We start from the raw sequence: 26,394 nt of genomic DNA on the forward strand, positions 1-26,394 counted from the left end.
TTGCATCTTTACTTTGGTTCAGCTGCATTATGGTTGCCAACTCCCCTTTGCAGAAAGAAAGTAATGGGGGGGGGGCAAGGAGAAAACCTTTGCTTTTCAATAGAGTACATCCTCCTTATGCCTTCTGCGCCTACACGCCCAGTGTGCGCGCGCCCCCCCTCCCCCACGCACACATGCACCTGCGCTGACAGGTCCAAGGTGGGGGGGGGGATGCGAGGCCCCACCCACCCACCCACCCATTTGGCTCTTGGGGGGCTTCCCCGCACCTCTCAGGGCAGCAGAGCCCTTCCTTCCTTCCTAGCCCCGCCTCCTAGCTCCTCCTCCCTCCCCCACAGGTGCCTGATGCTGCCCGGAAAGGGGGGCGGATGCCGGGCGGGGCCCTGCGGTTTCCCCGCCTTCGCCTCCCGGCGGGTCAGCCACGCCCCCCCCCTCCGAGAAGCCCCGGGGCCAGGCCACGGCCAGCCCCTCCCCCTCAGGCGCTCCATCGCGGGTGGGGCGGGGGTCGCCTGCGGTGGGCGGGGCCTCTGTGGCTGCTCCGCCCTCCCCCCCAGCGTCGCGCCCGGAAGAGAGGCGGGGCCGCAGCCGTTCTGTCCCTCCTCCGGAAGCGGCGGCGAGGGCGGGCCTTCCGGGAGCGGCATGGCGGCCAGCGCGAGGAGTGGCGGCGGCGATGCGGGGGGAGAGGCGTCGGGGCTGCGCCGGGCGGGCAACGAGCACTTCCAGGCGGGCCGCTACGAGGAGGCGCTGGAGGCCTACGCGCGCGCCCTCAGCCTCGGGCCCCCGGCCGCCGACCGCGCCGCCCTGCACCGCAACCGCGCCGCCTGCCACCTCAAGCGCGTCAGTCGGCGGGGAGGGGGCGGGAGGGCGGGCGGGCGAGGGGAGGGGGCTGTTGCCATGGCGACCCTGCTGACCGGCGTCTCCCACCCCCCCCCCCTCTGTCCGGCAGGGCGACTTCGCGCGGGCCGAGCAGGACGCCTCCCGAGGTAGCGTTGCGGGATCGTCCGCGGTGTATGTGCGGGGGGCAGGTCGCGCGCTCTCAGCCCGGCCTGCCTCGCAGGGGTGTTGCGCGGGGGAAGAGAGCGCCCTGCGCCGCGCTGGGTGTCGTCCCCCCGGGGGGGGGGGCTGAGGCGGGGCAGGCGCTCTGGGGGCCTCCCTTCCCCCCCCCCCGACTGACGCCGCTCTCCCCCTGGCCGCGGAGGGCAGCCGTCGACGCCGACCCCGGGGACGTGAAGGGGCTCTTCCGCCGCAGCCAAGCCCTGCAGCAGCTGGGCCGCCTGGACCAGGCCCTCTCCGACCTGCGGCGCTGCGTCAGCCTGGAGCCCAAGAACCGGGCCCTGCAGGAGGCCCTGCGCGACCTGGGCAGCCGCCTGCACGAGAAGGTGGGCGTGGCGGGGGGGAGGTCAGGGGGTGGGAGTGCAGACCCCCCCCCCACTCGCTTCTCTTCCGCTGACCTGGCCCTTCCCTCCCCCCCTCCGACTCAGATGAGCGCCACGGCCTCCACCGACTCGAAAGTGCAGCAGATGTTCCAGGTCTTGCTGGACCCCGAGGAGAAGGACCAAGACAAGAAGCAGAAGGTCGAGTGCCCGCTCTGAGTGCCAGGCTGGGTGGGCATGCGGGGGGGGGGGGGGGGGGCTGCTAGCCCATTCCCCCTAAGCCTGTAGCACGTAGACGTTGTTGCGCAAAAGGATGCATGTTCACAGCTAGAAGAGCAGGACAGCGTAGTGGGGGGCGGGAGGGAGGGGGGGAACAGAACAGCTGCGCCACAGCCAGGGGTGGGTAGCAGGGCAGCAGTGCAGCTGGTCAGCCTCCTAACCTGGTCAGCTCCACAACCACAGAGCAAAAGGCCAGTCTGAGGGCCTGGAATGATGGCGCAGCAGAATCGACGTGGAGCAGGCGGTGCAGGGGCTCTGGGGGGTGGGGCGTTTCCAGATGGTCCCCAGCTTCCTCTCCTTCCAGTTTAGGGGTGGGGGTTGGGAGTACGCCTGTCTACTCCTGTCCCTGGGCTGGCTTCACTGGCTCTCCCCTCCTCAGTTCCTAGGCCCCCCTTTTTCACAGTCTGATAACGCAGCTTTGGAGGCCGTGCTGTGGTTATTGATGACGTAGCTTTGTGCTTGGAGAAGACAGAATCTGTGGCCCCAAAGGGCTCAGGGTGCTGATGATCTTCCTCCGCCCCCCTAGGAGCGCCCTCTTTGCTGCTCGTGGTGTGCTTTGGCAGGTGGTTGTTCTGTAAGGGAGTGGGGGATGTTGCTTGTCAGACTGAATTGTTCTTGCTCCGGCCAGGCAGCCCAGAACCTGATCGTGTTGGCTCGAGAGGAGCCCGGTGCTGAGAAGATTTTCCAGAACGAAGGGGTGGATCTGCTGCTGCAGCTGCTGGACACGGAGCAGCTTGACATGATCCTGGCATCTCTGCGCACCCTCACTGGCCTCTGCCGCGGCCATCGCTCTCGGGTAAGCGTCAGAGCCGCTGTTCCCCAGAAGCGCCTGCCTGCCTGCCTGCCTGCCTGGCGAGCAGCCCTTCAGTTGACCTGTGGGAGTGGTAGAAAAGACAGATTCCATCATACCCCGTCTGCCTGCCTAGGCAGGACTGTCCTAATCTGAAACGCCTCTCCTGGCCGGTCGTGCCAGGCTTCTGAGTGCAGAGTGCCGCAGTCGTATTCCGTGGCCTGCAGCCATTCTCGCCTTTCGGGGTAGGCTGTGGCATGTTCTTCAAGGGCCTTTGGAGAGATCAGCCGCTGAGGGTGCCCCAACTCCCCCTCTCCTCTGGCTTCATATGGGTCCCTAATGCCTTCTGGACCCATTATTCTGTTTTGGGAGGGTTAGGTAAGGGTTTTGTGGGACGCTGTTTTAGGATTTAATTGTTGTTTTAAACTGTATGTATATGACTTTATGTGAAGTTTTATATTGTCCACAGCCCTGAGCCCCTCGGGGATAGGGCGGTATATTAAATAAATATAATAATAATAATTGCCAGTAACAGTCTGCGCAGAGGAGCAGAGGCTGGCCTCAGGGGCTTCTCAGCATCTCTGACCCTCGGGGCTTGTCTTGCAGACCGTGGCAGTCCTGACCACACTGGGAGCTCGGCGCGTCTTCGCCATGTTGGAGTGGGAGGATGAGCAGATCTCACTGGCCGCCTATAGCCTGTTACAGGTCATGTTCGATTCCCTTAAGGAGGGCTTGCAAAGGGAGGAGCGCGGCAAGGAGGAAGCCGTGGTGTCTGGTGAGTGTCTGACTGCTGTCGTCACGGCTGAGTAGGGATGCCAGCAGTTCTTGCCAGGAAAGGGATGGTGTGGGGCATTCACGTGCTCTGAGAATTGGAAGGTGGTCTTTGTGCTCTGAAACTGAGGGGAGGAGATGTGTTGTGGGTTCTCCAGGTTGTATATCCGTGTTCCAGTAGCATTTTCTCCTGCTGTTTCGCTTGCATCTTGGGTGCCAGCCACAGATGCAGGCAAAACTTCAAGAGAAAATGCTACTGGAACACGGCTATACAACCCGGAAAACCCACAAATACTCTAGTGATTCCAGCCATGAAAGCCTTTGACAATATCTCTAATGTGTGTTTGGAAAAGAAACGTGGCTTGCTGTGAGCTGAATCTGACCTGTGCCTTTCATTGACCTCGTGCCAGCCCCCCCACCCCCCCGGTCCATCCTGCCTCCATCCTGTGGTGCGGCATGCGAAGGCGCTGATGCCCCTCTCTATTTCTCTTCCTTCAGAGACATCCAGAGAGCTGAAATTGCTCCTCCAGCAGCTGCTGGAAGCCCTGACCCGGAAGGGCGTTTCCTGCTACGGCCGTGACAGCATTCTGAGCTTGCTGGTCAGCGTGGTGCCTCGGAAGTCGCAACAGGAGCCCAGCAACAGCCTGACCCTCTGGGTCATCGACCAGGGTAAGCACTTGGGCGGTGTGTGTTTCTCATGCTCAGGAGCCTGAGGAGAATGACGTGGCCTGTGTCCTTGCAGGCCTGAAGGAGATCCTGGCCGTGGGAGGCACCGTGGCCCATGTGCCTGGCAGCCTCCGCGTGACGGAGAACACCCACATGAGCGCCGCTGTCCTGCTCAACAAGCTCTACGGGGACCTGAAGTGTGACGTGGAGCGGGAGAATTTCCACCTGCTCTGTGAGAACTGCATCAGGTAGGAGACTTTGGGGCCAGCCGCTCTGGGAGGAGGAAGAGGAGGAGACACAGGTGGGGACGGTTTCCTCTGCTCAAGGGGTTTTTGGAAGGGAGCGTTCTTTGCTTTGTTTGCTTTCAGCTGCTAGACAGATCCGTTGGCTGCCGTTCGGTAGCTTGAAACTTTTTTCTAAAACCAGACTTTGCAACATTCTGTGACATCAGCTTAGTTAATAATTGGGGGTGTGGGGGAAGGCTTGAGTTGCTGGGAGATACCCTGTGGTTAGTGGTACCGCAGCAGTGGCGTAGGAGGTTAAGAGCTCGTGTATCTAATCTGGAGGAACCGGGTTTGATTCCCAGCTCTGCTGCCCGAGCTGTGGAGGCTTATCTGGGGAATTCAGATTAGCCTGGGCCAGCGGTAGGGAACCTTTAACACTCAAAGAGCCATTTGGACCCGTTTTCCATGGGAAAAGAAAACATTTGGAGCCGCAAATAATTTTTGACATTTAAAAAAAAGGTAACACTGTATATATTGGGGTTTTTTTACCTTTTACTCTGCTCATTCTGAGAAGCGCATGGATGTGTCTGCCCTGCTGCCTGCAGAGCGGGCAAGGATGGGGCCAGCGGCTCAGCCTCACTGGCCGCCGGGAAAGCGCCCGCCCCGCTCCAACGGGGCAGGCAAGAGGGGAAGCCCGCGGTGCGGCCCAGCCAGCTGCGGGCAGTTGGTGCACCCGCCCTGCTGCCTGCAGGGCGGGCAAGGATGGGGCCAGCGGCTCGGCTCGTGGAGCCGCAGTGCAAGGGCAGAAGAGCCGCATGCGGCTCTCGAGCCGCAGGTTCCCTACCCCTGGCCTGGGCACTCCCACACACGCCAGCTGGGTGACCTTGGGCTAGTCACAGCTTCTCGGAGCTCTCTCAGCCCCACCTACCTCACAGGGTGTTTGTTGTGAGGGGGGAAGGGCAAGGAGATTGTCAGCCCCCCTTTCTCTCCTGCAGGAGAGAAAGGGGGGATATAAACCCAAACTCTTCTTCTTATGTCTGATGGTGGGTTTCTGCAGAATTTTTAACCGTTTCCCCCCCAGACTGGATTCCTGGCTCTGCTCCGCCACAAACCAAGAGACTCTCGTGATGGGCTCCTTGTTCTTTTCCCCCCAGGGGCTGGTTCCAGGGCGAGGGGCTGGCTGGGAAGCTGCAGGCCATCCGGGCCGTGTCGTGCCTTTTGCAGGGCCCCTCGGAGGCCGGGAATCGGGTGCTGGAGCTGAGCGGCATCATGGAGAGCATCCTGTCCTTGTGCGCCTCCTCGCAGGAGGCTGACCAGCTTGTGGCCGTGGAAGCCCTGATCCACGCGGCGGACAAGGCCAAGCACGCCTCCTTCATCACTGCCAACGGCGTCACGCTGCTGAAGGAGATCTACAAGCACAGCGAGCGGGACAGCATTCGCATTCGTGCTCTGGTGGTGAGCGGGGCGGGGGCGGGGCCTGGATCCTGCCAAAGTCTGGGAAGGGGCAGCACGGGCGACGGCCCCTCTGCCCCACTGCAGTGGCTCCTTCTGTTTTCAGGGCCTCTGTAAACTGGGGTCAGCGGGAGGTACGGATTTCAGCATGAAGCAGTTTGCAGAGGGCTCGACCCTGAAGTTGGCCAAACAGTGTCGCAAGTGAGTGCTGCCCCCACAGGGTTGCTGTGGGGCCAAATCAGTTGGTGGGCTTGGGGGGTGCTGCCATCTGCACGACGCAAGTGAGCTGTCACTGGGGGGGCAGTGGGGTTGTGTGTGTGTGTGACCCCCACAGGGCTTATCTCTGTGCTTATCCTGTGCTTCCCTCCCCAAGGTGGCTCTGCAATGAGGCCATGGGGGGTGGCACCCGGCACTGGGCTGCGGAGGGCCTGGCGTACCTGACCTTGGATGCAGACGTGAAGGAGGAGCTCGTGGAGGACCGGGTGGCGCTGCAGGCACTCTTCCAGCTGGCGAGGGTACAGCTCCTGTGGGGCGTGGGCAGGGTTGTGGGGAGCTGCTTTGGGCTAGCTAGGGGGAGGGAGGGGATGAAGTCCTGGGGCTTCCCACGTCCGTCGTTCGTTCCTGTCAGTCGCCGGATACATCTGATGTGTGGCTGGCTAGGAAAAGGGGGCTGCCGCATCACCCCCCCTTTCTCCTGCTCCCCCCAGTCAGAGAACCAGACCGTCATGTTTGCCGTGGCCTCTGCCATGGTGAACTGCACCTGCAGCTACGACCAGGAAGAGCTGGACCCCCAGATGGTGGAGTTGGCCAAGTATGCCAAGCAGCACGTCCCTGAGAAGCACCCCAAGGTCAGTGGTGGAGCAGGGCGAGCTCCAAGGCCCTCTCCTCCCCCCCCCCATGCCGCGGAGGGGTTCTCCTTGTGCTGGGGTAGCCATGCTGGAACAAGCGCCCTCACGCCTTCCCTCCACTGCCCAGGACAAACCGGAGTTCGTGCACCGGCGTGTGCAGAAGCTGCTGGCCGCCGGGGTGGTGTCGGCACTCAGCTGCATGGTGAAGAACGAGAGCCCCGCCCTGAGCGCCTCCTGCCGGGAGCTGATTTCCAGGTGAAGCCCCGCCCCTTCCCAGCATGCCTCAGGGATCCCTGATGGCCGGCTGGAGTTCCACGCTGGAGACCTCCCAGGGGGAGCAGCAGTGGCGCAGTGGTTAAGAGCAGGTGTACTCCAATCTGGAGGAACCGGGGTGGATTCCCCGCTCTGCCACTAGCTTATCTGGGGAACTAGATTGGCTTGTGCGCTCCCACGCCAGCTGGGTGACCTTGGGCTAGTCACAGTTCTTCTGAGCTCTCTCAGCCCCACCCACCTCACAGGGTGTTTGTTGTGGGGGGGGAAGGGAAAGGAGTTTGTCAGCCCCTTTGAGTCTCCTTGCAGGGGAGAAAGGAGAGAGATAAATCCAACTCCTCCTCCTTCTACTCCCTTTTCCTGAAGCAGACCAGCAATAGGCAGGCCCCAGCCCAAGGAAGCCTTCGTGGACAGAGCATTCTGTGGATGCCCTTGGAGGCTAGGACTTGGGGTGGGGGTGGGGCTGTGAGCTGCCTCTGCAAGAACTGTTCTGGGACCATCGCACCATGAAAGCACTTCTGATCCAACCTATCAACCAATGGCTTTCAGTGGTGCTCTGGACCCTTGAGAGGCAAGGACCCCCAGCTGCATTTGCCCCCACCCCCAACCCCCGGGGGGCACAACTTCTCTGGCCACAGTGCTGGCTGTCGTGGCTCTTGGAACTGTTGAAGGCTGTTAGCTACCGGTCTGGACGGCTGCCCGGCAACCCCAGTTCCTGCTTGCGTGGCAGAGGACGGGTTGAGGGGGGCTGCAGCGGACCCTGTGCCTTTTATTGTGTCTCTTCTGTGTCCCAGGGTGTTCCTTGCTCTCGTGGATGATCCGGAGGACAGAGGGGTTGTGGTAGCCCACGGAGGGGGCAAGGTAAGCCAGACCCCGCGCCCCTGTGCCTTTCCCTTCCCTCCCGTGCCTTGACTGCAGCAACGCCTCTCGCGTCTTCCTTTCCAGGCTCTCATTCCTTTGGCCCTGGACGGCACGGAAGTTGGGCAGACCAGAGCCGCCCAAGCGCTCGCCAAGATCACCATCACAACCGCCCCAGAGATGGCCTTCCCAGGCGAGCGCGTGAGTGTGGGCTGAGGGCTGTGGGGCTGGCTCTGCTTTGGGGGCCTGTGCTTGCTCTGCCGGCCTTGGGTGGCTGTGTGGGCGCAGGAGAAGGGAGCGGAGGGCTGTGGGCCCCCTGCCCGGCCCCCCGGCCCTTCCCCCGCTCTGCCTGAGCCCGGCTCTCTTGCTCCGTAGCTCTATGAAGTGGTTCGGCCTCTGGTGGGCCTCCTGCACTTGAAGTGCGCTGGGCTGCAGAACTTTGAGGGGCTGATGGCTCTCACCAACCTGGCAGGGACCAGTGAGCGGCTCAGGTGAGGAGGCCGGGGGGAGGCGCCCGGCTGCTGGGTGTGTCGCCTGGGGGCCCGCGGGCAAGGAAGGCTGCCTGACCTCTTCTGCTTCCCGCAGGCAGAAGATTGTGAAGGAGAAGGCCGTGCCGATGATTGAGGGCTACATGTTTGAGGAGCACGCCATGATCCGCCTGGCGGCCACCGAGTGCATGTGTAACTTGACCCTCAGCCCAGAGGTGAGCAGGCGGGGGCCAGCGAGGGGTGGGGGGCGGGAGGGAAGGGGCGCATGCCGGGCTTCTGCCTGTGCCGTGAACAGCCCTCGTTTCTGTGCAGGTAGCAAAGTTGTTCCTGGCTGAAGGGAGCGACCGGCTGAAGCTCATGGTGCTGTACAGCGGGGAGGAAGATGAGCGGCTCCGGAGGGCAGCGGCGGGGACTCTGGCTGTGCTCACTTCTGTGTTGCCCCAGACCTGCACCCTCATCCCCCAAGTGGTAAGCGGGGTGGGGCTGCCCTTGTCCCTGCCTGGGGGCTGGAGGGTGGCTGGTCGTGCCCGTCGTACCCAGGGCTCAGTGAAGGGGGAGGAGGAGGGGTTGTTGAGCGGTTTGCCCTGGAGAGGCGGGGCCAGGCCTGGCTGTGTGCTTCCCAGCTTCCCCTCTTCCCGTTCCCCAGACAGTCCATTGGCTGGAGATCCTGCAGGCGCTGCTGCTGAGCCCCAGCACCGAGCTCCAGCACCGTGGCGTGGTCGTGGTCAGGAACATGGTAGCCGCCAAGAAGGAGGTGGCGGAGAAGCTGATGGAGAGTGAGATGATGGAGATCCTGTCGGTCCTGGCTGGGCTGGAGGAAGGCCAGCCCCAAGTGGCCCAGCCGGCCAAGGAGTGCCTGGCCCAAGCAGTCGCCTACGGCTTGATTCAACCCAGCGCTGCTGGTGGGGAGTGAGAGGCGGCTCCCCTTCTGCCCGTCCGTCCGTGCACACGCTGCTTCTGCCTCAGCCGGTGTGGGAAAGGGGGCGAGGGGCTCGTTCCTTGTGGCCACTCCCCGCAGGGCTCTCTGCGCGGGGGTGGGGGGTGGAGCCCTCCTCAAAGGAGCGGCTGCAATGGTGAACTCTCCATGCCCTCGGCCGTGCTGCCGCTTGGAGACGCCTGAAGCTTCAGGGTTGGGGGTCCTCCAGCTGCTTGCTGCCCCTGCCTTCACTCTCTCTCATTCCTGCTCTCACCCGGGGGTGGAGCTCTCCTTTTGAACCGGGCCCCTGTGTGGCAAATGTCGGTCCACTCTTGGTAGCAAGTACTGGTTGGAATGACCACCTGACTGGGCACATGTGTTGTGCGAATCTGCACCTGTCTTTTCTATAACGCCTGTTCAGCCAACAGATTTTCAGCATTATTGTGGTTGACTCTGTAAACGCTAAGATTTAAAAATACAGGAGGGAACTGAAATGTGTGTGTCGTTGTCTGTGTCCTACATTCGTCCACGGAGGGGAACGCCTGCACTTATTCAGGGTGGGTTAGGAGGGATCCTTGTCCACTCAGGGCAAAGCCCTCCTCTGGGCCTTCTGAGTTGCACCAGACTCCCGGGTGGGTCCTGCTAACTCGCCACATGCCCAGCAAATGAGTAAGTTGCCTCCTGCCCTGTGTGTGTGTTTTTTAATGAATTAATTCTCTCAAAATAATTATAATAAGAAAATGGTAAACAAAAAAATAACCAGAGAATAGTAAACAGAAAAAAACACCTTATCTTAACATTTGTCAGTTTCCCTCTTGTAGCACATTACTTCCCAAATCTCCATATTTTGTCACCTTCCGGTCTGCCAGCTGGATGCTGTTTTCGTTCTGGCAGCTTTTAAGAAGAAGAAGAGTTTGGATTTATATCCCCCCCTTTCTCTCCTGTAGGAGACTCAAAGGGGCTGACAATCTCCTTGCCCTTCCCCCCTTACAACAAACACCCTGTGAGGTAGGTGGGGCTGAGAGAGCTCCGAGAAGCTGTGACTAGCCCAAGGTCACCCAGCTGGCGTGTGTGGGAGTGCACAGGCTAATTTGAATTCCCCAGAGAAGCCTCCACAGCTCAGGTGGCAGAGCGGAGAATCAAACCCGGTTCCTCCAGATTAGATACACGAGCGCTTAACCTCCTACGCCACTGCTGCTCACTTTTAACATATAGAAACGTAATTAAGTTTTTTTGGAAGGTTCTCAGGAAGACCACCAGGTACCGTTGTCTTAGCAGCAAAAAAGAATTTAATTTTGAGTATTTTTTGCACTTTTGCATGTGCTTCCTCCCAAAACGTTTTAATTCTTTTGTAAGTCTACCACATGTGAAAGAAGAATCCAACTTCGTCTTGCCACATCCAGGAAAGCCTGTTACTACTTTTGCTAATTTGCGTAAGGTTTTTGGGAGTCTTATATCATCTATAAAACATTTTATACCAGTTCTCTTTTAATGTTTGCCATGCAGTAAATGTAATATTTTGGACCATAATTCCTCCCATTATTGGAAAGTTATTTCTTCTTGGACATTTTGCATCCATTTTACCATGCAAACTTTTACTTGCTGTGTTTTAGTTTCATATTTGAGCAGGATTTTATATACCCTTCCCAACAAATGTTTCTGTGATGTAATCTCTTTTTCGAATTAGACTTCCTCTAATTTTAATTCTGAATCTGGACATTAATTGAAAGTATATCAACCGTTATATTATCTTTCCTTCATCCTTTATCTCATTCCATGACTTGATATTCCCTTCCCTATTAATCATTTCATGGCATGTTGTCGTTTGTAAGGTTCTGGTACACCAGTCAATAATTGAGACTCTAGAAAGGTTCAAGAGCTTTATTGAACTGTGTTGGTTATCCTTGCTGCAGAAAGCTAGAGCTAAAGAGACTGGTTTCTGCAGCCACATTTATCACCAACTTTTCCCCCTCTCCCAGCCCCCCTCCCAACTTCTCCTAGTTTTTCATCTCGCTCCAGGGCTCGGATGGAGGAAGCCTGGTTCACTAGTTGCTAAGTGCAGTGATTAGAACAGAAAGACCCATTAGAACAGAAAGGCCCATTAACATGAATAGATATCAGCAAGTCCAGGTGTGATCTTGACTCTGGGCTGGTCGTGTCCAGGCCCAGCAGGAGGATCCGGGCCAGACATATTCTTTCTTTCTTGTCTCTCTCTCATAGTCAGCTTCCATAGGAGATTTTTAAGGTGAAACTGAAGGGCTAAGTCTTAGGCTGGTTTTTCCCCCCAAAATTCCCATGCATAATTTTATAGACTTCAGTCATATCCCCCCTCAGACGTCTCCTCTCCAAACTAAAGAGTCCCAAAAGCTGCAGCCTCTCCTCATAAGGAAGGTGCTCCAATCCCTCAATCATCCTCGTTGCCCTTCTCTGCACTTTTTCTATCTCCGGGTTGGAGGGAGGTGGACGAGGCGCAGCCCAGCCACCTTTCCCCACAGCACTGCAGAGGCTACTGTCCGTTCTTGACCAACATTATTTTCTGAGCTTGGAAGTAACGCTATTGTGAGGGGGTGGGGGGTTTGCCTCCCAGGGAGCTGCTGAGGGGCCAATGGCGAATCATGGCCCTTTTGGGTCCTGTAGTTTGCAGGAGGAAGTCAGGCTCAAAGGGTTTAGTGTCAAACTCCCCGTTCAGACAGCAACTCGCTTGATGGGTTCAAGGATTTTACTGAGGACATGAGAGTAACAGCGAAAGACAGTTCTGGCGAAAGGGCGCCAAAGCTGCTGCTCATATGTTGTAGCAAATTCCACCACCAACACGGCAGAAAGACTCCAGTTTTCCTTCTCGGAGAGACAGGAGAAGTTGCGTGGGGGCAGAATTTCCCCTTCCCAGCAGCTCTTAGGCTGGCAGGGTTGTGGGTCAGCATGCCCTTCGCCACTCAGCACCAGCCCTCGACATCTGGAGGAACCGTCACTGGAAGTTTTCCTCTTTCCCCTTCACCCTTGAAACCTGCCATTGGGCTGCACTCGGCATGCGCAGGGGACGGAGGGCAACTTCTGTGTCCTCTTCAGTGGTCCGGGAAAGATTCCATGCTGGAATTCTGTCACTCAAAAGGACACGCGCCCATTTCAATTTTGACCCCTCTCTGTGGGGAGATTTGGCCCTGTTGGGTTCAGTTTTGAGGTTGCTCAGTGCTGACCAGGTGGAGTGGACCCCACTCCTGTGGGCCTGTGTGTGTGTGCTCTAGCATGCATGGTGCTTTGCTTTTTTAAAAACCCTCATAGAAGAAGTGGGCAACTCAGCCCGTGGAAGCATCTCGCTCCGTCCTCTGGGCTCAGATCTCAGCTGGCTTTCTGCTTACCGGCAGCATCCCAGAATAAGCCTAACCCCCCCCCCCCCGCTCCCGTGCAGTGCTCCGTGGCCGTTCACCCCCCCTGCACTTGTGAGTGTGGCGCTCTTTGTGCTTCGGGCTCCAGCCTTATTTCTTGAGCTATTTAGACCCCGCTTCGATCCTTAAAGGGGGGGGGGGGTCTAATGAGCGTTCCCCCCCCCCCGCGTTTAAAGGGAAGGCAGGACTGGTAGCGTTGCCAGATGCTTGGCCAGGGTGCCCGTCCAGTGCTTTCCTCCTTCATGGCTCTTCCTCTGAGGAGGGGGGGTTGTGTCGGCGCGGAGGGGGCCCTCTGCACACTCCTCGGGCGCGCCTTGTCCGGGGCTCGCTTGCCACTCCGCCCGCCCCCGCCGGGGCGCTGCAGGGCTGCCTGGGAGGGCCCGTGGTGAGTGGGGCGGCGCTGAGCCCTCCCGGCGGCAGGGGGCGGCCGAGCTGGCCGAGGGGCGCGCGATGGCGGGCCGGGGGGGCGGCTGGTTCCACGTGGGCTTTCGGCCGGGGGCGGGCGCGGGGCTGGAGCCGGCGCGGGTGGGCGGCGCGGGGGCGGCGCAGGCGGTGCGGCCCAGCTGGAGCTTCGTGGGCGTCGTGGGGGGCGGCTCGCCTGGCACCCCGCTGCCCCCCTCGGCCGGGGCCGCGCCGCCGCTCCTGGCGCTGCCCGGGGACTGCCGCGACGCGCTGCCTTCCGAGACGCACGTGGTGCTGCTGCGCGGGGCGGCCCAGCTGGAGGCCTGGCCGGTGGGCGCGGGGCCGGCCCTGGGCGAGCGGCCGGATTGGCGGAGGGAGCTGCGGGCGGGGGAGGAGGAGGAGGACGGGGTGCCGCGGCCCGGTCCTGACCCTGCCGCCCCCCCGCTGCCGCTGGTGCCGGGCGGGTACGTGGTGCCGCGCCCGGGCTTCTTCCGGCCCTTGTCGCCGGCCCTGCGCGCCCGCCGCCTGGCCCTGGGCCACGAGCACGCCGTGCTGCTGGCCGCCGGGGGGGACCTCTTCACCTGGGGCGCCGGCAGGTGAGCGACCGGGGGGCGGGGGCGGGCGGGGGGTCCTCTGCGGCGAGGCGAGTGGTGACGACTGGCTCCCTCCCTCCCTCCCTCCCTCTCTCCCGCAGGCACGGGCAGCTGGGCCACGGGGGGCTGGAGGACGAAGCCGAGCCCCGGCCGGTGGAGGCTTTGCAGGGCGTGCCCGTGGGCCAGGTGGCGGCCGGCGGCTGGCATTCCGCCGCCCTGAGCGGTAAGGGGGCGGGGCGCGGGTCCTCCCCGGGGCTTTCTCTCCCCTTCCCCCCCCCCCCGCAGGCCAAATGGCTGAGCGCCGAGTCTGGGGTCTGCCAGCAGCGACCATCTCCGCAGGAGGGCAGGACGCCCCCCCCCCCCCGCGTGGTACCTGTGCTAAAGGGCGGAGGAGCCTGAACTCCTGGAGCGGCTGGCCCAGTCCAGCAAAGGGCTGGTGGGCTCCTCGGAAACAGGACGTGCTCCTGGGGGGGCGGGCGGGGTCCCTTCACTGGGCCGGGGAAGAGCTGGGGTCTCCTTCCCTCTCCCCCCCTCTGCGCTGGGGCCCCACCGGTTCTCTCCCTTTTCCACCTGGCAGAAGCAGCGGGCGACTTGTACGTGTGGGGCTGGAATGAGTCTGGGCAGCTTGCGCTGCCGTCCAAGAAGGTGTCGGGAAGCCCAGCGGCTGCAGCGGAGGCCCATCCCGGCGGTAAGGCCTGAGGCCCGCGGGGAGGCGGAGGGTTAGGGTTAGGGGGGGTTTTCCCCCCTAACCGGCAGCCTCTTTCCAGGGCCCGGGGCGCAGCAGCAGCACGAGAGCCCCCCCAGAGGCGCCTTCATCTCCATCCAGGCCTTCCCTGCGCTGCTGGACATGCCTCAGGGGGCAGCCTTGAGCAAGGTCAGCTGTGGATCGCGCCACACCGCCGCCCTGACACGTAAGGAGAGGTGGAGAGGAGACCTGCCCCTCGGCCCACCGCCGGCCTTATGATGCCAGAAGGGAGAGGAGAGGGCCAGGCGACCCCCCCCCCCCATCTTTCAGAGCTTGACCCAATGTGGTCCTTAGCACCTGAACCGTGCCTGCCTTTGCCTTCCAGGAACGGGGGATCTCTACACCTGGGGCTGGGGTAAGTCTCCAAATGAGGCCCCAAATGCCTTCTTCTCAGGGGCACTGACACCCCCCACCCCACCCCTGCAAAAGGACTAACAGCTGTGCTTATTTCTAGGCAAATACGGCCAACTGGGCCACGGGGCCACGACTGCTTCTGACAGACCAAGGAAAGTCTGCTGCTTCCAGTCTTGGGGCCTCGGGGTGAGGGATGTGGTGTGTGGCCCGTGGGCCACTTTTGTCCTAGCCCTGCCCCTCTGACCCACGAGGCCGGCAAGACCTTGGCGGAGTCCTGGGGCTGGCCTGCCGAAGTCTGCCCGCCCAACTTTCTTGCCCAGAGGTGCTCCTGGAACAGCGCGTGAACAGACAGAAAGGAACTCTTTGAAAGAAAAGGACCAAAGACTCATCAGTAGCTTCATTCTTGCTGTATTTCGTACACAGTTAAGCTATAAAACATACATCTAATAATTCATTTTATTCATAAAGCGACCACATCTTTACAGTAAATTTTCTCCCAGAGGCCAGGGCAGTTGCTTCAGCAAGCCAGGGGGGGTTCCAACTTGCGGAGAGAACAGGCAACAAAACCCTGTGCGTGAGAGCAACAGGGCATGCAAATAAATAATGGGGTCTGTAGTGAAAACAAAGTGCAAATCAAGACCTGGTAATCAAAGGCAGAAGGAACAGCCTCCCTCAGCCAACCCACACAAAGGGGGTGGGACGACCCTCCTCCAGCCTTTCCCAGGGGACGGAACGCCAGCCCAGCTGAAGAGTCTGAGAGGAAGCCGCCTGCTGCCTGAGCCCCAAGGGGACAGGGTGGGGTATACGTATAAATTGGAACGACGGCTTGTCCCCTGCCCCTGCTCTTGCCGTGCTCACAAGGAGGCCGCTGCTGGTGCCCCACATGCCTACTTGCCCCTGGGGCACCTGAAGACACACGTGGGCCAAAAGCATCACTGTTTTTGCACCTGGGCTGCTCACACCAGCCCTGCACACGAATGACCTCAGAGTGTTCCATTCATGTACACTTGAACAATAAAAAAGGATAACCCAGAAGCATCGCCAACACAGGCTGGTGCCAGGCTGGCACGTGGACCAACTGTGCAGTTAGTTTCTTTTAAAAATAAAATCGTATATTGACAAGCATGTACGTTAAAAGGGCCTTGCAACTCTCTGCCCAGAGAGAGGCCCAGGTAGACATTTGGCCGAGGGATGGGGGCCAGCGGCGTCCCAGGCATTTCAGCGAACAGATGGTCCTTTAGCTGTCAAGAGCAGAAACTGTAGAATTAAGAATGTAGAGTCGATTCTCAGATTTTGAAGTTTTTGACAGTTCGCGCTGCAAAGAGAAAAATGCGTGTGTTTTAGGGAACAGACAGTGGAAATGGCCACCCCCGACCGGGAAGTAGGGAACAGAGCGAGTCTCCATCCAGAGGAGGGAATTTGGGCAGCAGCAATCTCTTGAAAACCCCCCTGGGGAATGCTGGGTTGCCCAGAAACAGCAGAGGAGGAGCTTGGCTCTGTACTCTACTCAGCCCCAGGGAGTCTCTGAGCAGCTTACAAACTGCTTCCTTTCCTGTTTTTCAAAACTCAGCCCCACCTCTCTCACAAAGGTGTCTGTTGTGGGGAGAGGAAGGGAAAAGGTGGAAGCTGCCTTGAAACTCCTTCAAGGAGAGAAAGGCAGGTTATCGATCCAACCTCTTCTCTTCCCACGACAGACGCCTTGTGAGGCCGGTGGGGCTGAGCAAGTTCTGAGAGAACTGTGTCTGGCCCAAGGTCTCACTCAGCAGGCTTCATGTGGAAGAGGAGGGAAACAGTCCCCGTCCCCCGAGTCCACCGCTCTTAACCACTCCACCACGGCAGCCCTCGTGACAAGGAGAGGACGGGAATCTCACCCAGCGTCAGCTGAAGCGAAGGGTGTTAGGACACCACTCTAGCAAGGCACAGGAGGGAGCTGCGGGGCCGTTCAAAGGGGGCTCTCCGAGGTCTGGGCTGAGCCTGCTCGGGGCAAAGAGGGGGGACAGAGTGGCGCAGGCCTGGGCTCAGACCAAAGGGAGGTGCGTTTAGAAAAGAGATGAATTACCTTAGAGCTCAGAATACGTGCTTAGCTTAGAATTAATGCTGGCATGGAGTGCAGCTGAAGTGAGGGAGGCTGTTGAGGTGCACCCACCGCTCAGAGGAGTTCCACCCAGCTGAGACACGTTCTCTTTGTTGTGCTCCAGGCGGCCTGGGCGAGACGGCTTGGCAGCTGTGCGGCAAGGGGTCCGGGAAGCCTGTGGAGGGGGGGAGAAGACAGCAGCCATTAGAGCTCCTGGCAGTCAGAGGGGATGCCTCACCTAGATCCACTTGGCCAGAACTGCGCTGCTTGCAATACAATTGCAGGGGGGGGGGGGAGGGAGGGGTTGCACCCTAATTTGGCCTTACACAGACTGAACAATACACCTGGGGGCTTTTGAGCTCCCTCACTGGGCACAGCAGCCGTCCTTCTGTGCAACCAGTCCTGAGAAGTGGATCTCAAGAGGGACAGCAGCACTTGATGGCGAAGGATCCTGCTCTCTGGGGCGGGGCTGGAGTTGGCCTTCCTCCACAAGGGACCAGGGACTCACCTTGCTTCCAGAGAGGGGGGGATGGGATGCTGGGGAGCGAAACACAGAGCCTCTCAAGGCTGAACGGATGGTACTGTTGGGGGTGGCTGGTGTGGAGTTGAGCTGCAGGAAAAAGGAAGGTTACTTCAACTGAACCCCGCCTCCCACAGACGGACAGGCGCACGCACGCACACACACACCCCGACTGCTTATCACTCCAGCAAAACTCTCTGGACTCCAGGATCTTTTTCACAGTGAGTCTTGCCAGCTTCTCCTCCACCTGCTTCTCCCAGGATTTCAAGAGAATGCAGTGAAAGATGGCCAAGTTGTCCTCATCGAAGACTTTCCTCTGGAGAAACACACCATCTGCAGTTCAAAAGGGCCTTCTGTTTCTTCCATCGGCCAGTTTAGATTGATCACAGCACCACAACCACCCAGGGATTTCATAACTTGATGAAAAATGGCTGCGTGTGTGTGTGTGCTTTCAACAACTGCATTTGTATCACCTACATTGGTAATAAGGGGGCTCAATACCTGCACCAGATAACCGTGCCCAGGCTCCGTAGAGCAATGATGTTGGCCCGTTGCAATGCCCTTCCATCAGCCGTATCAACAGGGAGATTCACTAAAACCCCTTACCGCCAAAGGCTATGCATATGCAACGGGAATTGTGTTGACTCTATAGACCACATTTTACTTTATTGTCAACTTTACACAGTACCCAGAGTCAAATACTTGTCACCTCTGCTACTCAAAAAGGAGTATGCATCTGACTTGCAAAAGATTACCTTTCTGTTGGACAGCCCCAGTAGTGATGCAAACGATGCAGTCACCAAATTTTTGGATTTGTATATAAAACAGCGCTTTAGGAGCAAATCCTGAACATCAGCCTCTCCACCTGTACCTTTATTTTAGCTTCCCTCTACTTGGTTAAGTGGATCTGTGTATATAATGTTGTTATGCCAATAAAGGTTCTTTGTTGTTTGCAACTGCATTTTAACTGAGAGGAAATTACTCAGCCTTTGTCAGAGATGGGGACCAAGGAAAGGTCAGATGTATGGGTGGGGGTGGGAGTGGCTGGCCTCTGCCCCGCTCTTGTGGTGCAGAAGTCAAAGCAGAGACAAGCCATTTGTGTCTGTGTCTCTCCAAGTAAGGCCAGATGTAGCCGGCACTGCACACCCACCGTCCGCACTTTGCCAGGGGTGGTGGCGCCCAGGACCCGAGGTTTGCTGGGGGTGCTGCCGTACATCATCTCCTCCTCCATTTGACGGGATTTCTTGAGTTGCTGAAACAGAGAAGCAAAACTGCCCAAAGGACCCCAGAAGCAAAACACAGAGCAGCCAACGAGCAAGAGCCGCCAGGACCACGGCGTGTGGCACGTGACCTCACTCAATGCAGGAGGCTGCAGCAATCCTGCAGCAACTGCTCCTGCCTTACATCTGAGCCCCACCCAGCGCAGCGGTCTGCAGGGAAGGCAGGGCCCGTCCAGGTGGGCCCAGAGACCACTCACCCGCTCCTGCTTCTCTCTCTCCTTCTCCAGGCGGTGCAGCTGCCACTGCTCTGCCACGTGATCTGTGAAGCGCTGCCCGTTCACGAGCAAGGGACGGCCTTGCTCTTGCTCCCAGAGCTCCAGCCGACCCCTCAGCTCCTCCTCCAGCTGCAACACAACAGTCAAGCTGCCTCTTCTTAGCAGGAAACCAGTTGGCTTCCCACCCCCCACCCCAGAGACCCACAGACCTTGGGAAGCGTCTTCTGCAGCTTCGCCCGCAGCTTCTCCTCTTTCAAGAGGTTCCCCCCTCGGTTGGTGAAACGACTTGGGTCTGTTGCCTTCCGCTGCAATGGAGGGCCAGCGGGTCAGAGGGTGCTCCCCCACACTCGCCCTCCCCGCCTTCCCTGGGCCAGGGCCAGCAACAGCCGCCCACGTGTCTGCCCAGCAGGGCTCTGAGTTACCTCCAGCTCCTGGAAGAGGCGCCAGTTCCCCTCCCATTTGCGGACCGCTTGAAAGAGTTCCTGGTGCGTCTCAAAGAAGCGCTTAATGCGGGCTAGTTCGTCCTCATGTTGGCGCAACAGTTCCTCAGTAAAATCAGCTGCAGGAGGAGGAGCCAAAGAGGAGGTGAGAAGAGAGAAGCCTCCTTCGGCCCCGGCAGGAAGCCCACTGCAAGCAGCAAGCAGATGGAAACTCACCCTCCCGCAGTGGACTGAAACGCTCCCTCTGCTCCTCGCCGCAAAAGCATTTGTCCCAGTAATCAGCCAGCTCCGCCCGGATGGCTTCCACCATGCTCTGGATATTCTGGAGCTTCATTGTCTCCAGGCGATTCAGTTCTACCTGCAGCTGAGAGGGGCAGGTCTGGGGTTTGCTCTCAAGCCAAACATTCAGTTGGAGGCACCAACAGTCTATCTTCTCTTCCACATTCTCTGAATTATGGCAGTCTGGTGCCCCCCCCCCCGTGCTCCTTGGGCCTTGAGGGGACTTGATTTCCTCTGTCGATTAGCAGCCTCCCCTCAAAAAAACTCACCTCCTCCTCAACTAGATGGAAAGAGCAACTCTGGAGGGGCTGGTTGTGTAAGAGAGTCAGGGAGTCCCTGAGAATGAGTTTGGATTTCTATCCCCCCTTTCTCTCCTGCAGGAGACTCAAAGGGGCTGACAATCTCCTTGCCCTTCCCCCCTCACAACAAACACCCTGTGAGGTAGGTGGGGCTGAGAGAGCTCCGAGAAGCTGTGACTAGCCCAAGGTCACCCAGCTGGCGTGTGTGGGAGTGCACAGGCTAATCTGAATTCCCCAGATAAACCGCCACAGCTCAGGCGCCAGAGCTGGGAATCAAACCTGGTTCCTCCAGATTAGATACACGAGCTCTTAACCTCCTGCGCCACTGCTGCTCCTGAGGATCAATTCCCCCCCCCCTGCAGTTGGGACTGCAAGCAAGAAAAAGGTCCTTACTGCATGGATAATCTTGCTCCTAGATCCCACCATGGAGGAGACGAAGGATTCTCTTTCCTCGGCAGGCACGTGCAGCCGATCCCAGAGTACCAGGATTTTGGAGCGCAGTTCTTCACACAAAGCCTCATTCAGAATTTTCCTGCCCTCCAGCTGCAACATAGCGAAAAAAATCAACCCGGGTAGAACCAAGCACAGAGCGAGAGGCAGCCCAGGCTAGCCCCAAGCGCCCCGGCACTGCCCCCCCTCACCTGCCGCAGTAGATCCTTCAGAGCGGTGATGTTCTCTTCTGAGAGGCAGAAGGCATCCACCTCTTCACACAAGACATCCCGCTCAAAGCTGGTGTCCGGGTCGTGCTCCAGTTCCGCCATGCAAAGGATGATCTTCTGCCTCGTATCCACAAACTCCACTTGACGGCGATTCTGGGGGCCCAAAGAGGGAGTCAGCACCTGAACCGGCCCCTCCTCAGCTGCCCTGAGGCCCGCCCTCCCCACCCCACAGACCTTTTCCGTCACCAACACTGCCAAGTGGTGCTGGAAGCGGTCCAGCTCCTCCAGGCTGGGCACAGCGTTGGCAGAGATGTCGGAGGGCGCCACAGAGAGCAGGCTGCAGATCTCCAGCTCCTGCTCCTGCAGAGCCTTCAGGGCCTGCTTGCGCTTCTGCTTCTGCTGCAGCAAGTCTTCCACCTGCGTGCGCAGCTCCTTTTCCAGCTCCAGAACGGTCGCCTCCCCATCCTCCTGCGGAGGGAAGAAGAGGGAGAGTGCCTGAGGCTCACCTGTGGGCTCTGCCCCTCCCCCCTGCCCGTGGAGCTGCCTCCTCACCTCGAAAGGAGCCAGCTGCAGCTCCTGGCAGAGGGTGGCCAGTCGGCTGCGCCACACCTGGATGCCCCTCAGCAGCCGGTTCTTGAGGTTCTGCTCCTCAGTGATCATCTTGTCCAACAGCTCCTGCAGCCGGGGAGGAGGAGGGGGGACGGGGGTTGCGTGGATTTTATGGTCACTGCTGCTGTAAGCCGCCCAGAGCACACCTGGGGGAAAGGCGGCTGCGATGGACTGCCACGAAAGGGTTAACCTGGAGGCCCAGACAGTCCTGCCACGGAGGAAGGACAGCGCCGCCTGATTGGCTGGCTGAGGTGCAGTGGCGAGGGGCCTGCGGTAGGGGGCGCTGGCCGGCAGAGCGGCCGAAAAAGCCTGGCCGCCTCTCGCCCCTGGGCCCTGCGCGCGCCCTCGCTTGGGACCCCCCTCTGACGCGCGCGCCGGAAGTCGCCAGGTGGGCGGAAGTCGCCGCCGCAAAATGAAGCCTCGCCTCGTTTCCCTCCTTTTTCAGAAACCGCTCGAAATCTCCTCGTCTTCACTTCAGACGTTGGCAGCGGAGCCTGGCAGGATTTCTGTCGCGTGTGCGCGTGCGCGCGCCTGAGGCCAAAAACCGCCGCCGCCGCCGCCGCCTCACGCGCCCCGCCCTTCGGGGGCCTCCGCCTCTCGCCGGGGGGGGCATGGGGGGGTCACAGCGGCCTGTCAATCACCCCGTCCTCCCAGCCGCCTGCAGCGCCAGCCCCGCTCGCTCACCTGCACGTACTTCCCGACCACCTGGGTGCGCTCCAGGCGCTGCTCCTCGGGGATGCCGATCTCCTCCCAGATGCCGCGCAGCTGGCCCAGCGCCTCCCGCAGGCACAGCACCAGGTCGCTGGCCAGGCCCTCGCTGGGGGGGGGGAGGGAGGGAGAAGCCGGTCAGACGGGGGGGAGGGGGGAGGGAAGCGGCCGCGCGCGCCGTGCCCGCCCTGTCCTGCCTGCCTGCCCGCCCGCCTACCTCCTCCGCATGGCCGCCCTGCCGCCCTTCTCCATCGAGCGCTCGAGGGGCTCTCCGGCGACAGCTCGATTCAAACCGGGTCCCGCCGAAGCGCCATTGGCTGCAGCGCCAGGCCCCGCCCACGCCCCACCCCCTGAAGGCCTAGTCCCGCTGGGATCGCGCATGCGCAGCGGCGCCCCCTGGGAAAGGCCTGCCTGCCCCGCCCCCCCGAGCAGCCTCCGCCCGGCTCGTCCCCGGGCAGCGCCCCTGCCTCGGGTGGAGGGGGGGGGGGTGCAACCAAGGCATTCCCGAGACGCCCCCCGCCCCAGAACACGCGCCTGCCAATCAGAGGGAGGGAGGAGCCAGCTGCTGCACTTGGCAGTCCAGGTCCACCAACGCTCAGGGGGCTCCTCTTTGGCCTCCCTGGATCTCTTCTCCGCCCCCCCCCCTCAGGTGCTTTGGCTGCAAACGGAAGCACCGGGCCCCAGACAGGCCCCTAATTCTTCCCCCCAGCATTTTCAATGGGTGCCCCCTGGTTCTAGTATTGTGAGAAAGAGAGAAAAATTTCTCTCTGTCCACATTTTCTACCCCATGCATAATTTTGTAGACTTCAATCCTATCCCCCCTCAGCCGCCTCCTCTCCAAACTAAAGAGTCCCAAACGCTGCAGCCTCTCCTCGTAAGGAAGGTGCTCCAGTCCCTCAATCATCCTCGTTGCCCTTCTCTGCACTTTTTCTATCTCCTCAATATCCTTTTTGAGATGTGGCGACCAGAACTGGACACAGGACTCCAAGTGCAACAGGTTGGTGGGCCGCGCAAGAATCTCTGAGCCCACAGAATCAGAGTCCAAGATAACAGATTTTTTTTACTTTCATGGCCAACTGCTTAGATCTGAATTGTGTGTGTGACCGAGTATTTCTAATTGCTGGGAAGGCAGGGTTATCAATGACAGGCATTATATTGAAATCTACATACGTTCAAAGTTAGTCCTAATTCTTTCCCCCAGCATTTTCAATGGATGCCCCCTGGTTCTCGTGTTGTGAGAAAGAGAGAAACATTTCTCTCTCCCAACGTTTTCTCTGCCACTTTCCTTCAGCTATCCCCTTCCCTCACTGGCCATCCTTGGGTTGATGTCCTGCTCCAAATATATTTTAAAATATACACGTACTGGGTTGTTGTGTGAGTACCTTTGAGTGCCTGTTGGCAGAAAGGTGAGGATAGAAACAAAATAAACAACGAAACCAGACAAGAGCAGTCTGGAGGGCATGAAGGAAGTGGTGCTCTAAGACTGTGCCCCACCAGGAAAGTTCTCTGCAAGTTAACTGGCCAGATTTGTCCTAACCCCAGATGCTCCAACTCAAGTTGCCAGAGGCTGGCCCTCAACCAGGTAAAGTAGACGTACATCAGTGCTTTTAATGGACTTTCCTGTGACTTAGAGCTTCTGGCCACTAGAGTTCAGATACTAGAGTGAAGGTACAAATGAAGCCATGAAGGAAAAGGGGTCAAAAGCAGGGCCAAAGAACCACGGGATGCAGGAAGTACAGGGCATAATACAAATACGTCAAATGCAGGTTAAAGTCGAGATGATTCACAACAGCAGTAACTGGCAATAAGAAAAACTTGCTTAACACCTGCAGTGGCCAAGGAATCTCTGTCGTGACCTGGCCTTGTTCTGGCCCGATCCTGTAATTTCTTCTGACCGGGATGTAGGAACCTTCTATGGGGGATGCTCCCATTTACTGGCTTGTGACTTGCGCTTTCCTGCTGGGGCTGATTAGTTTGATACGTAGCTGCTTGCTTTGCACTTCCAAGTGCTGGGGGGCATGGATTGCTTTGACTTGGTGAAGGTCATATTTCTGCCTTCCATTGGGAACTGGCACCGAAGGGTGGTGTGGAGCTTGGTTTTTGAGGGAAGGGGGGAGCAACGGGGGTGAGGATATGGGGATGATGGCCGCTAACCTGAATAGCTTTAAAAGGGGCTTGGATAGATTTATGGAGAAGTTGATCTACGGCTACCAATGTTGATCCTCCTTCATGTGAGATTGCAAATGCCTGAGCAGACCAGATGCTCCGGAGCAGCAGCAGAAGGCCATTGCTTTCATCTCTGCAGGTGAGCTCCCAAAGGCATCTGGTGGGCCACTGCGAGTAGCAGAGTGCTGGACTAGATGGGTGATGTGGTCTGATCCAGCAGGCTCTTTCTTGTGTTCTTATAACGGAAGCTCCTTTGGCGTGCAAACTCTAGTTCTGTCAATGGGAGTCTAAATGCTTAATCGTGATTCTGTTTTCAAGAAAGGAAATCTTTTCAACATGAAGTCTCATTGTTGAACCGTCCAGGGGCATGACGGGCTTCTGGAAATGCAGTTTTTAAAATATGAATTCTGATTCAGATGTTTTACATCGGAACCACCCTTGGAAATTGTTTTCTTGGAGAATGGTGATATCAACAGCCAACTGAGTGTTGCTGGCTTCCGAAAATTGCAATCATGTTGTCAGACTGAATTTTTATAAATGTAGGGACTGAAGGACTTGCCCTGTGTGGAGACGGAAGAGTATTGTTGGCACACGACACACTGGTGTGGGAAGGGACAGTGGCTCAGTGGCAGAGCGTCCGAGGTCACAGGCCCAGGCCCTGGAAGCTCCAGCTCAGAAGGGACGGCTTCCGTCTGGGATGCTGGAGGGCCACGGCCAGTCCAAATAGTCAAGACTAGGTTTGATGAACTGATGGTCGGAATCAGATGGATGAGTCCAAAATGGCACAACCAATGTTAATAGATCCTATAAAAGTACTGGCCTGAGTGGATATGGGGACAGTTTGATGCCTTGGAGCCTTTCAGGAGATGGGACTCTGTTAGGTGGAGTACTGTCATGGTGGGTGGGTGTGTTTCTTGCCAGGAATTAAATGAAAATGAAGAGGACAAATAAAAGCAGCACCGTGACGGTTAAGTGGCTGATCTACCAGATTCTCTGTGGCTGGGAACGAGGCAGGACAACCGGCCGTTGGGGCTAAAATAGAGCCAAAATAACCTTAACAAGGATCTAAGATCTTCCCGTGAGTTATGGGGTGTGTTTCTCTCTTAGCTGTTTTGATCCAAGAGTCTCTCTAAACTTATGGTGTGGCAGAGAGTGCTTCTCTAGTTTGGCAAATCGGGCCCCCCAGTGGTAATGCAATCGGACTGGGTATCTCTGTTCCTACCTCTGCCTCTGCCAATTCACTTCCTATTATGCTGCAGCTAGCTGCAAAATGGCATTTCATGAACCGTGGGAGACTGGGAAAGACAGGCTGTGATACAGACAGAGGCCCACAAAGCAAGGGCAAGAAGGCAGAGTTTCTGGGGCAAGGCTTGGGCAGATGGTCTTCCAGCAATTCTCTCTTTAGAAACGTGTTACTGGCCGCCCAGAGAAACTGTGGCTGGGCTACAGCTTAAACAAACCCAGAACATTCCACTTTGCCTGTGAACTACAATATCTGTCAGGGTGGTGAAGGGGTGTGGATTGTTGTCAATTGCGCACCTGTGCCATGAGGAGTCTTTACTGAGTCGCACCAGCAGAGGGCAGTATCACACATGAAAACCAACAACTGGAATACATCTTCACAAACACGATAATAAACAGTCAGCATGTGTTTATTAAAATATTGCCGTGTAGCTGTGGTGGCCGGCCCTGTCAGGTCAGCCAGACAGATATATCTCTTGGAGAAGACGGTCATCAGTTATAGGAACAAGAGAAGGTTGTGTGATCCCAGAGGGACACTCCAGGCAGAGCCACTTTACTTGACCAGACTGGGAAGGAAGTCCTGCTGTGGGTGGCCGACTGGGCACTGCCCCGACCCCACCAACTATAAAAAGCAGCTGGGGGAGCAGCAAAGGGGACCACGCGGAGGAGCAGTTGGGGTGGGGGTCTCTGACTCTGCTCTGCTCTTGGAAAAATGGTGCGTGTGTGTGTTCTTTTCCAGACCATAGGTCCATGCCATGGTAAACTTGAGACTAGACTACTATAACAGCCTCTTCATGGGGCTGCCCTTGAATATGACCTGAGCTGAACCCAGAAACTGCAGATAGTCGAAAAGTGGCAGCTTGCTTGAGTGAGTCATTATTGATGTATTTCGGCTGTCTTCAGATAGCTCTGCTGGCTGCTGACCAGTTCCTGGGTTCAGCTCAAGGTGTCAGTGCTTACCTTCAAAGCCCTCACGGCCCGGTAGGACCTGCATACCTGAAGCTCCGCCTCTTCTGGTGTCTTCCAGCGCAGCAATGATGTTCTTCTGCCCAAAGTTTGCTGTTCAACATTTCCTGGAGACATAACCTGTTTGGACCTTTAACATTCATTGACCCGACTACCCTATGGCTGGTCATGCCTCCGGTGGCCAAAGGCGCGAACTGCAGTTCCTCAGGCCATTTTTACTGAGAACAGGCCTTTTGTAGCCTGGAAAAGTTTTGAAAAAGGAAAGGAACTAAGGTTAGCGTGGGAAGGGGGGGTGGGGGTTGCGATTTTGCGCCCCCAGGCGTGTGCCTGGTGCACGCCTCCCCCCCCCCGGTCCCCTTGTAGCTCCACGACTGGCCCACAGCCTTTTCCTCTCACCCTGGGTTGGGTTGGCAACCTGGCTGAATCCAGGCCCCTCCCAAACCTGTAAAAAGTGTTGGGCCACCTTGTTCACACCAGCCTCAGCAGCCCCCCCTCCCTCACTCCCCGTGGCCCCTGTGGGGGCAGCCT

The 26,394-nt window shown here is 58.4% G+C and overlaps 3 protein-coding genes across 7 annotated transcripts; 2 read left to right on the forward strand and 1 right to left on the reverse strand.

Annotated features, from left to right (window-relative positions):
- Positions 1-583: 583 nt before the first annotated feature.
- UNC45A (unc-45 myosin chaperone A) lies at positions 584-9,426 on the forward strand. Of its 2 annotated transcripts, XM_048482037.1 has the most exons (19): positions 585-834; positions 944-980; positions 1,201-1,376; positions 1,479-1,571; positions 2,278-2,445; positions 3,046-3,214; positions 3,709-3,879; positions 3,953-4,124; positions 5,255-5,555; positions 5,659-5,753; positions 5,926-6,067; positions 6,260-6,400; positions 6,528-6,655; positions 7,465-7,531; positions 7,616-7,729; positions 7,904-8,019; positions 8,114-8,231; positions 8,329-8,484; positions 8,663-9,426. In XM_048482037.1, exons 1-19 carry the CDS (start codon positions 637-639, stop codon positions 8,927-8,929), a joined length of 2,829 nt encoding a protein of 942 aa, XP_048337994.1. In that variant the 5' UTR covers positions 585-636; the 3' UTR covers positions 8,930-9,426. The 2 variants fall into 2 exon arrangements, with proteins under 2 accessions (XP_048337993.1, XP_048337994.1); XM_048482036.1 differs by having other exon boundaries at positions 584-980; positions 2,282-2,445.
- Positions 9,427-12,595: 3,169 nt separating this feature from the next.
- Positions 12,596-14,863, forward strand: RCCD1 (RCC1 domain containing 1). 2 transcript variants are annotated; one of them, XM_048481921.1, is made up of 6 exons: positions 12,596-13,313; positions 13,412-13,533; positions 13,888-13,998; positions 14,078-14,221; positions 14,381-14,410; positions 14,510-14,863. In XM_048481921.1, the coding sequence occupies exons 1-6, from the start codon at positions 12,766-12,768 to the stop codon at positions 14,650-14,652; spliced, it is 1,098 nt and encodes a 365-aa protein (XP_048337878.1). In that variant the 5' UTR covers positions 12,596-12,765; the 3' UTR covers positions 14,653-14,863. The 2 variants fall into 2 exon arrangements, with proteins under 2 accessions (XP_048337878.1, XP_048337877.1); XM_048481920.1 differs by lacking the exon at positions 14,078-14,221 and having other exon boundaries at positions 12,671-13,313.
- On the reverse strand, positions 14,802-21,836 carry PRC1 (protein regulator of cytokinesis 1). Of its 3 annotated transcripts, none has more exons than XM_048481916.1 (14): positions 21,710-21,836; positions 21,469-21,601; positions 20,728-20,850; positions 20,410-20,643; positions 20,158-20,328; positions 19,910-20,059; positions 19,155-19,302; positions 18,921-19,057; positions 18,708-18,803; positions 18,481-18,627; positions 18,154-18,255; positions 16,992-17,093; positions 16,476-16,658; positions 14,802-15,731 (listed from the first exon to the last, which is right to left on the reverse strand). In XM_048481916.1, exons 1-14 carry the CDS (start codon positions 21,742-21,744, stop codon positions 15,696-15,698), a joined length of 1,797 nt encoding a protein of 598 aa, XP_048337873.1. In that variant the 5' UTR covers positions 21,745-21,836; the 3' UTR covers positions 14,802-15,695. The 3 variants fall into 3 exon arrangements, with proteins under 3 accessions (XP_048337873.1, XP_048337875.1, XP_048337876.1); XM_048481918.1 differs by having other exon boundaries at positions 14,802-15,724; positions 16,556-16,658; positions 21,710-21,753; XM_048481919.1 differs by having other exon boundaries at positions 21,479-21,601; positions 21,710-21,719.
- Positions 21,837-26,394: the final 4,558 nt, after the last annotated feature.

This window comes from Sphaerodactylus townsendi, linkage group LG17 (assembly GCF_021028975.2).
Source record: "Sphaerodactylus townsendi isolate TG3544 linkage group LG17, MPM_Stown_v2.3, whole genome shotgun sequence".
Lineage (NCBI taxonomy): Eukaryota > Metazoa > Chordata > Lepidosauria > Squamata > Sphaerodactylidae > Sphaerodactylus > Sphaerodactylus townsendi.

Coding starts and splice junctions, on each gene's coding strand:
- UNC45A (XM_048482036.1), top strand. CDS start 637: ATGGCGGCCAGCGCGAGGAGTGGCGGCGGCGATGCGGGGGGAGAGGCG. Junction 981..1,200: donor CGAGCAGGACGCCTCCCGAG/GTAGCGTTGCGG, acceptor CGCGGAGGGCAG/CCGTCGACGCCGACCCCGGG. Junction 6,068..6,259: donor CACTCTTCCAGCTGGCGAGG/GTACAGCTCCTG, acceptor TGCTCCCCCCAG/TCAGAGAACCAGACCGTCAT.
- RCCD1 (XM_048481921.1), top strand. CDS start 12,766: ATGGCGGGCCGGGGGGGCGGCTGGTTCCACGTGGGCTTTCGGCCGGGG. Junction 13,314..13,411: donor TTCACCTGGGGCGCCGGCAG/GTGAGCGACCGG, acceptor TCTCTCCCGCAG/GCACGGGCAGCTGGGCCACG. Junction 14,222..14,380: donor CCACACCGCCGCCCTGACAC/GTAAGGAGAGGT, acceptor TTTGCCTTCCAG/GAACGGGGGATCTCTACACC.
- PRC1 (XM_048481916.1), bottom strand. CDS start 21,744: ATGGAGAAGGGCGGCAGGGCGGCCATGCGGAGGAG. Junction 20,329..20,409: donor CAGTGTTGGTGACGGAAAAG/GTCTGTGGGGTG, acceptor TTGGGCCCCCAG/AATCGCCGTCAAGTGGAGTT. Junction 18,804..18,920: donor GCCTCTTCCAGGAGCTGGAG/GTAACTCAGAGC, acceptor CCTCCATTGCAG/CGGAAGGCAACAGACCCAAG.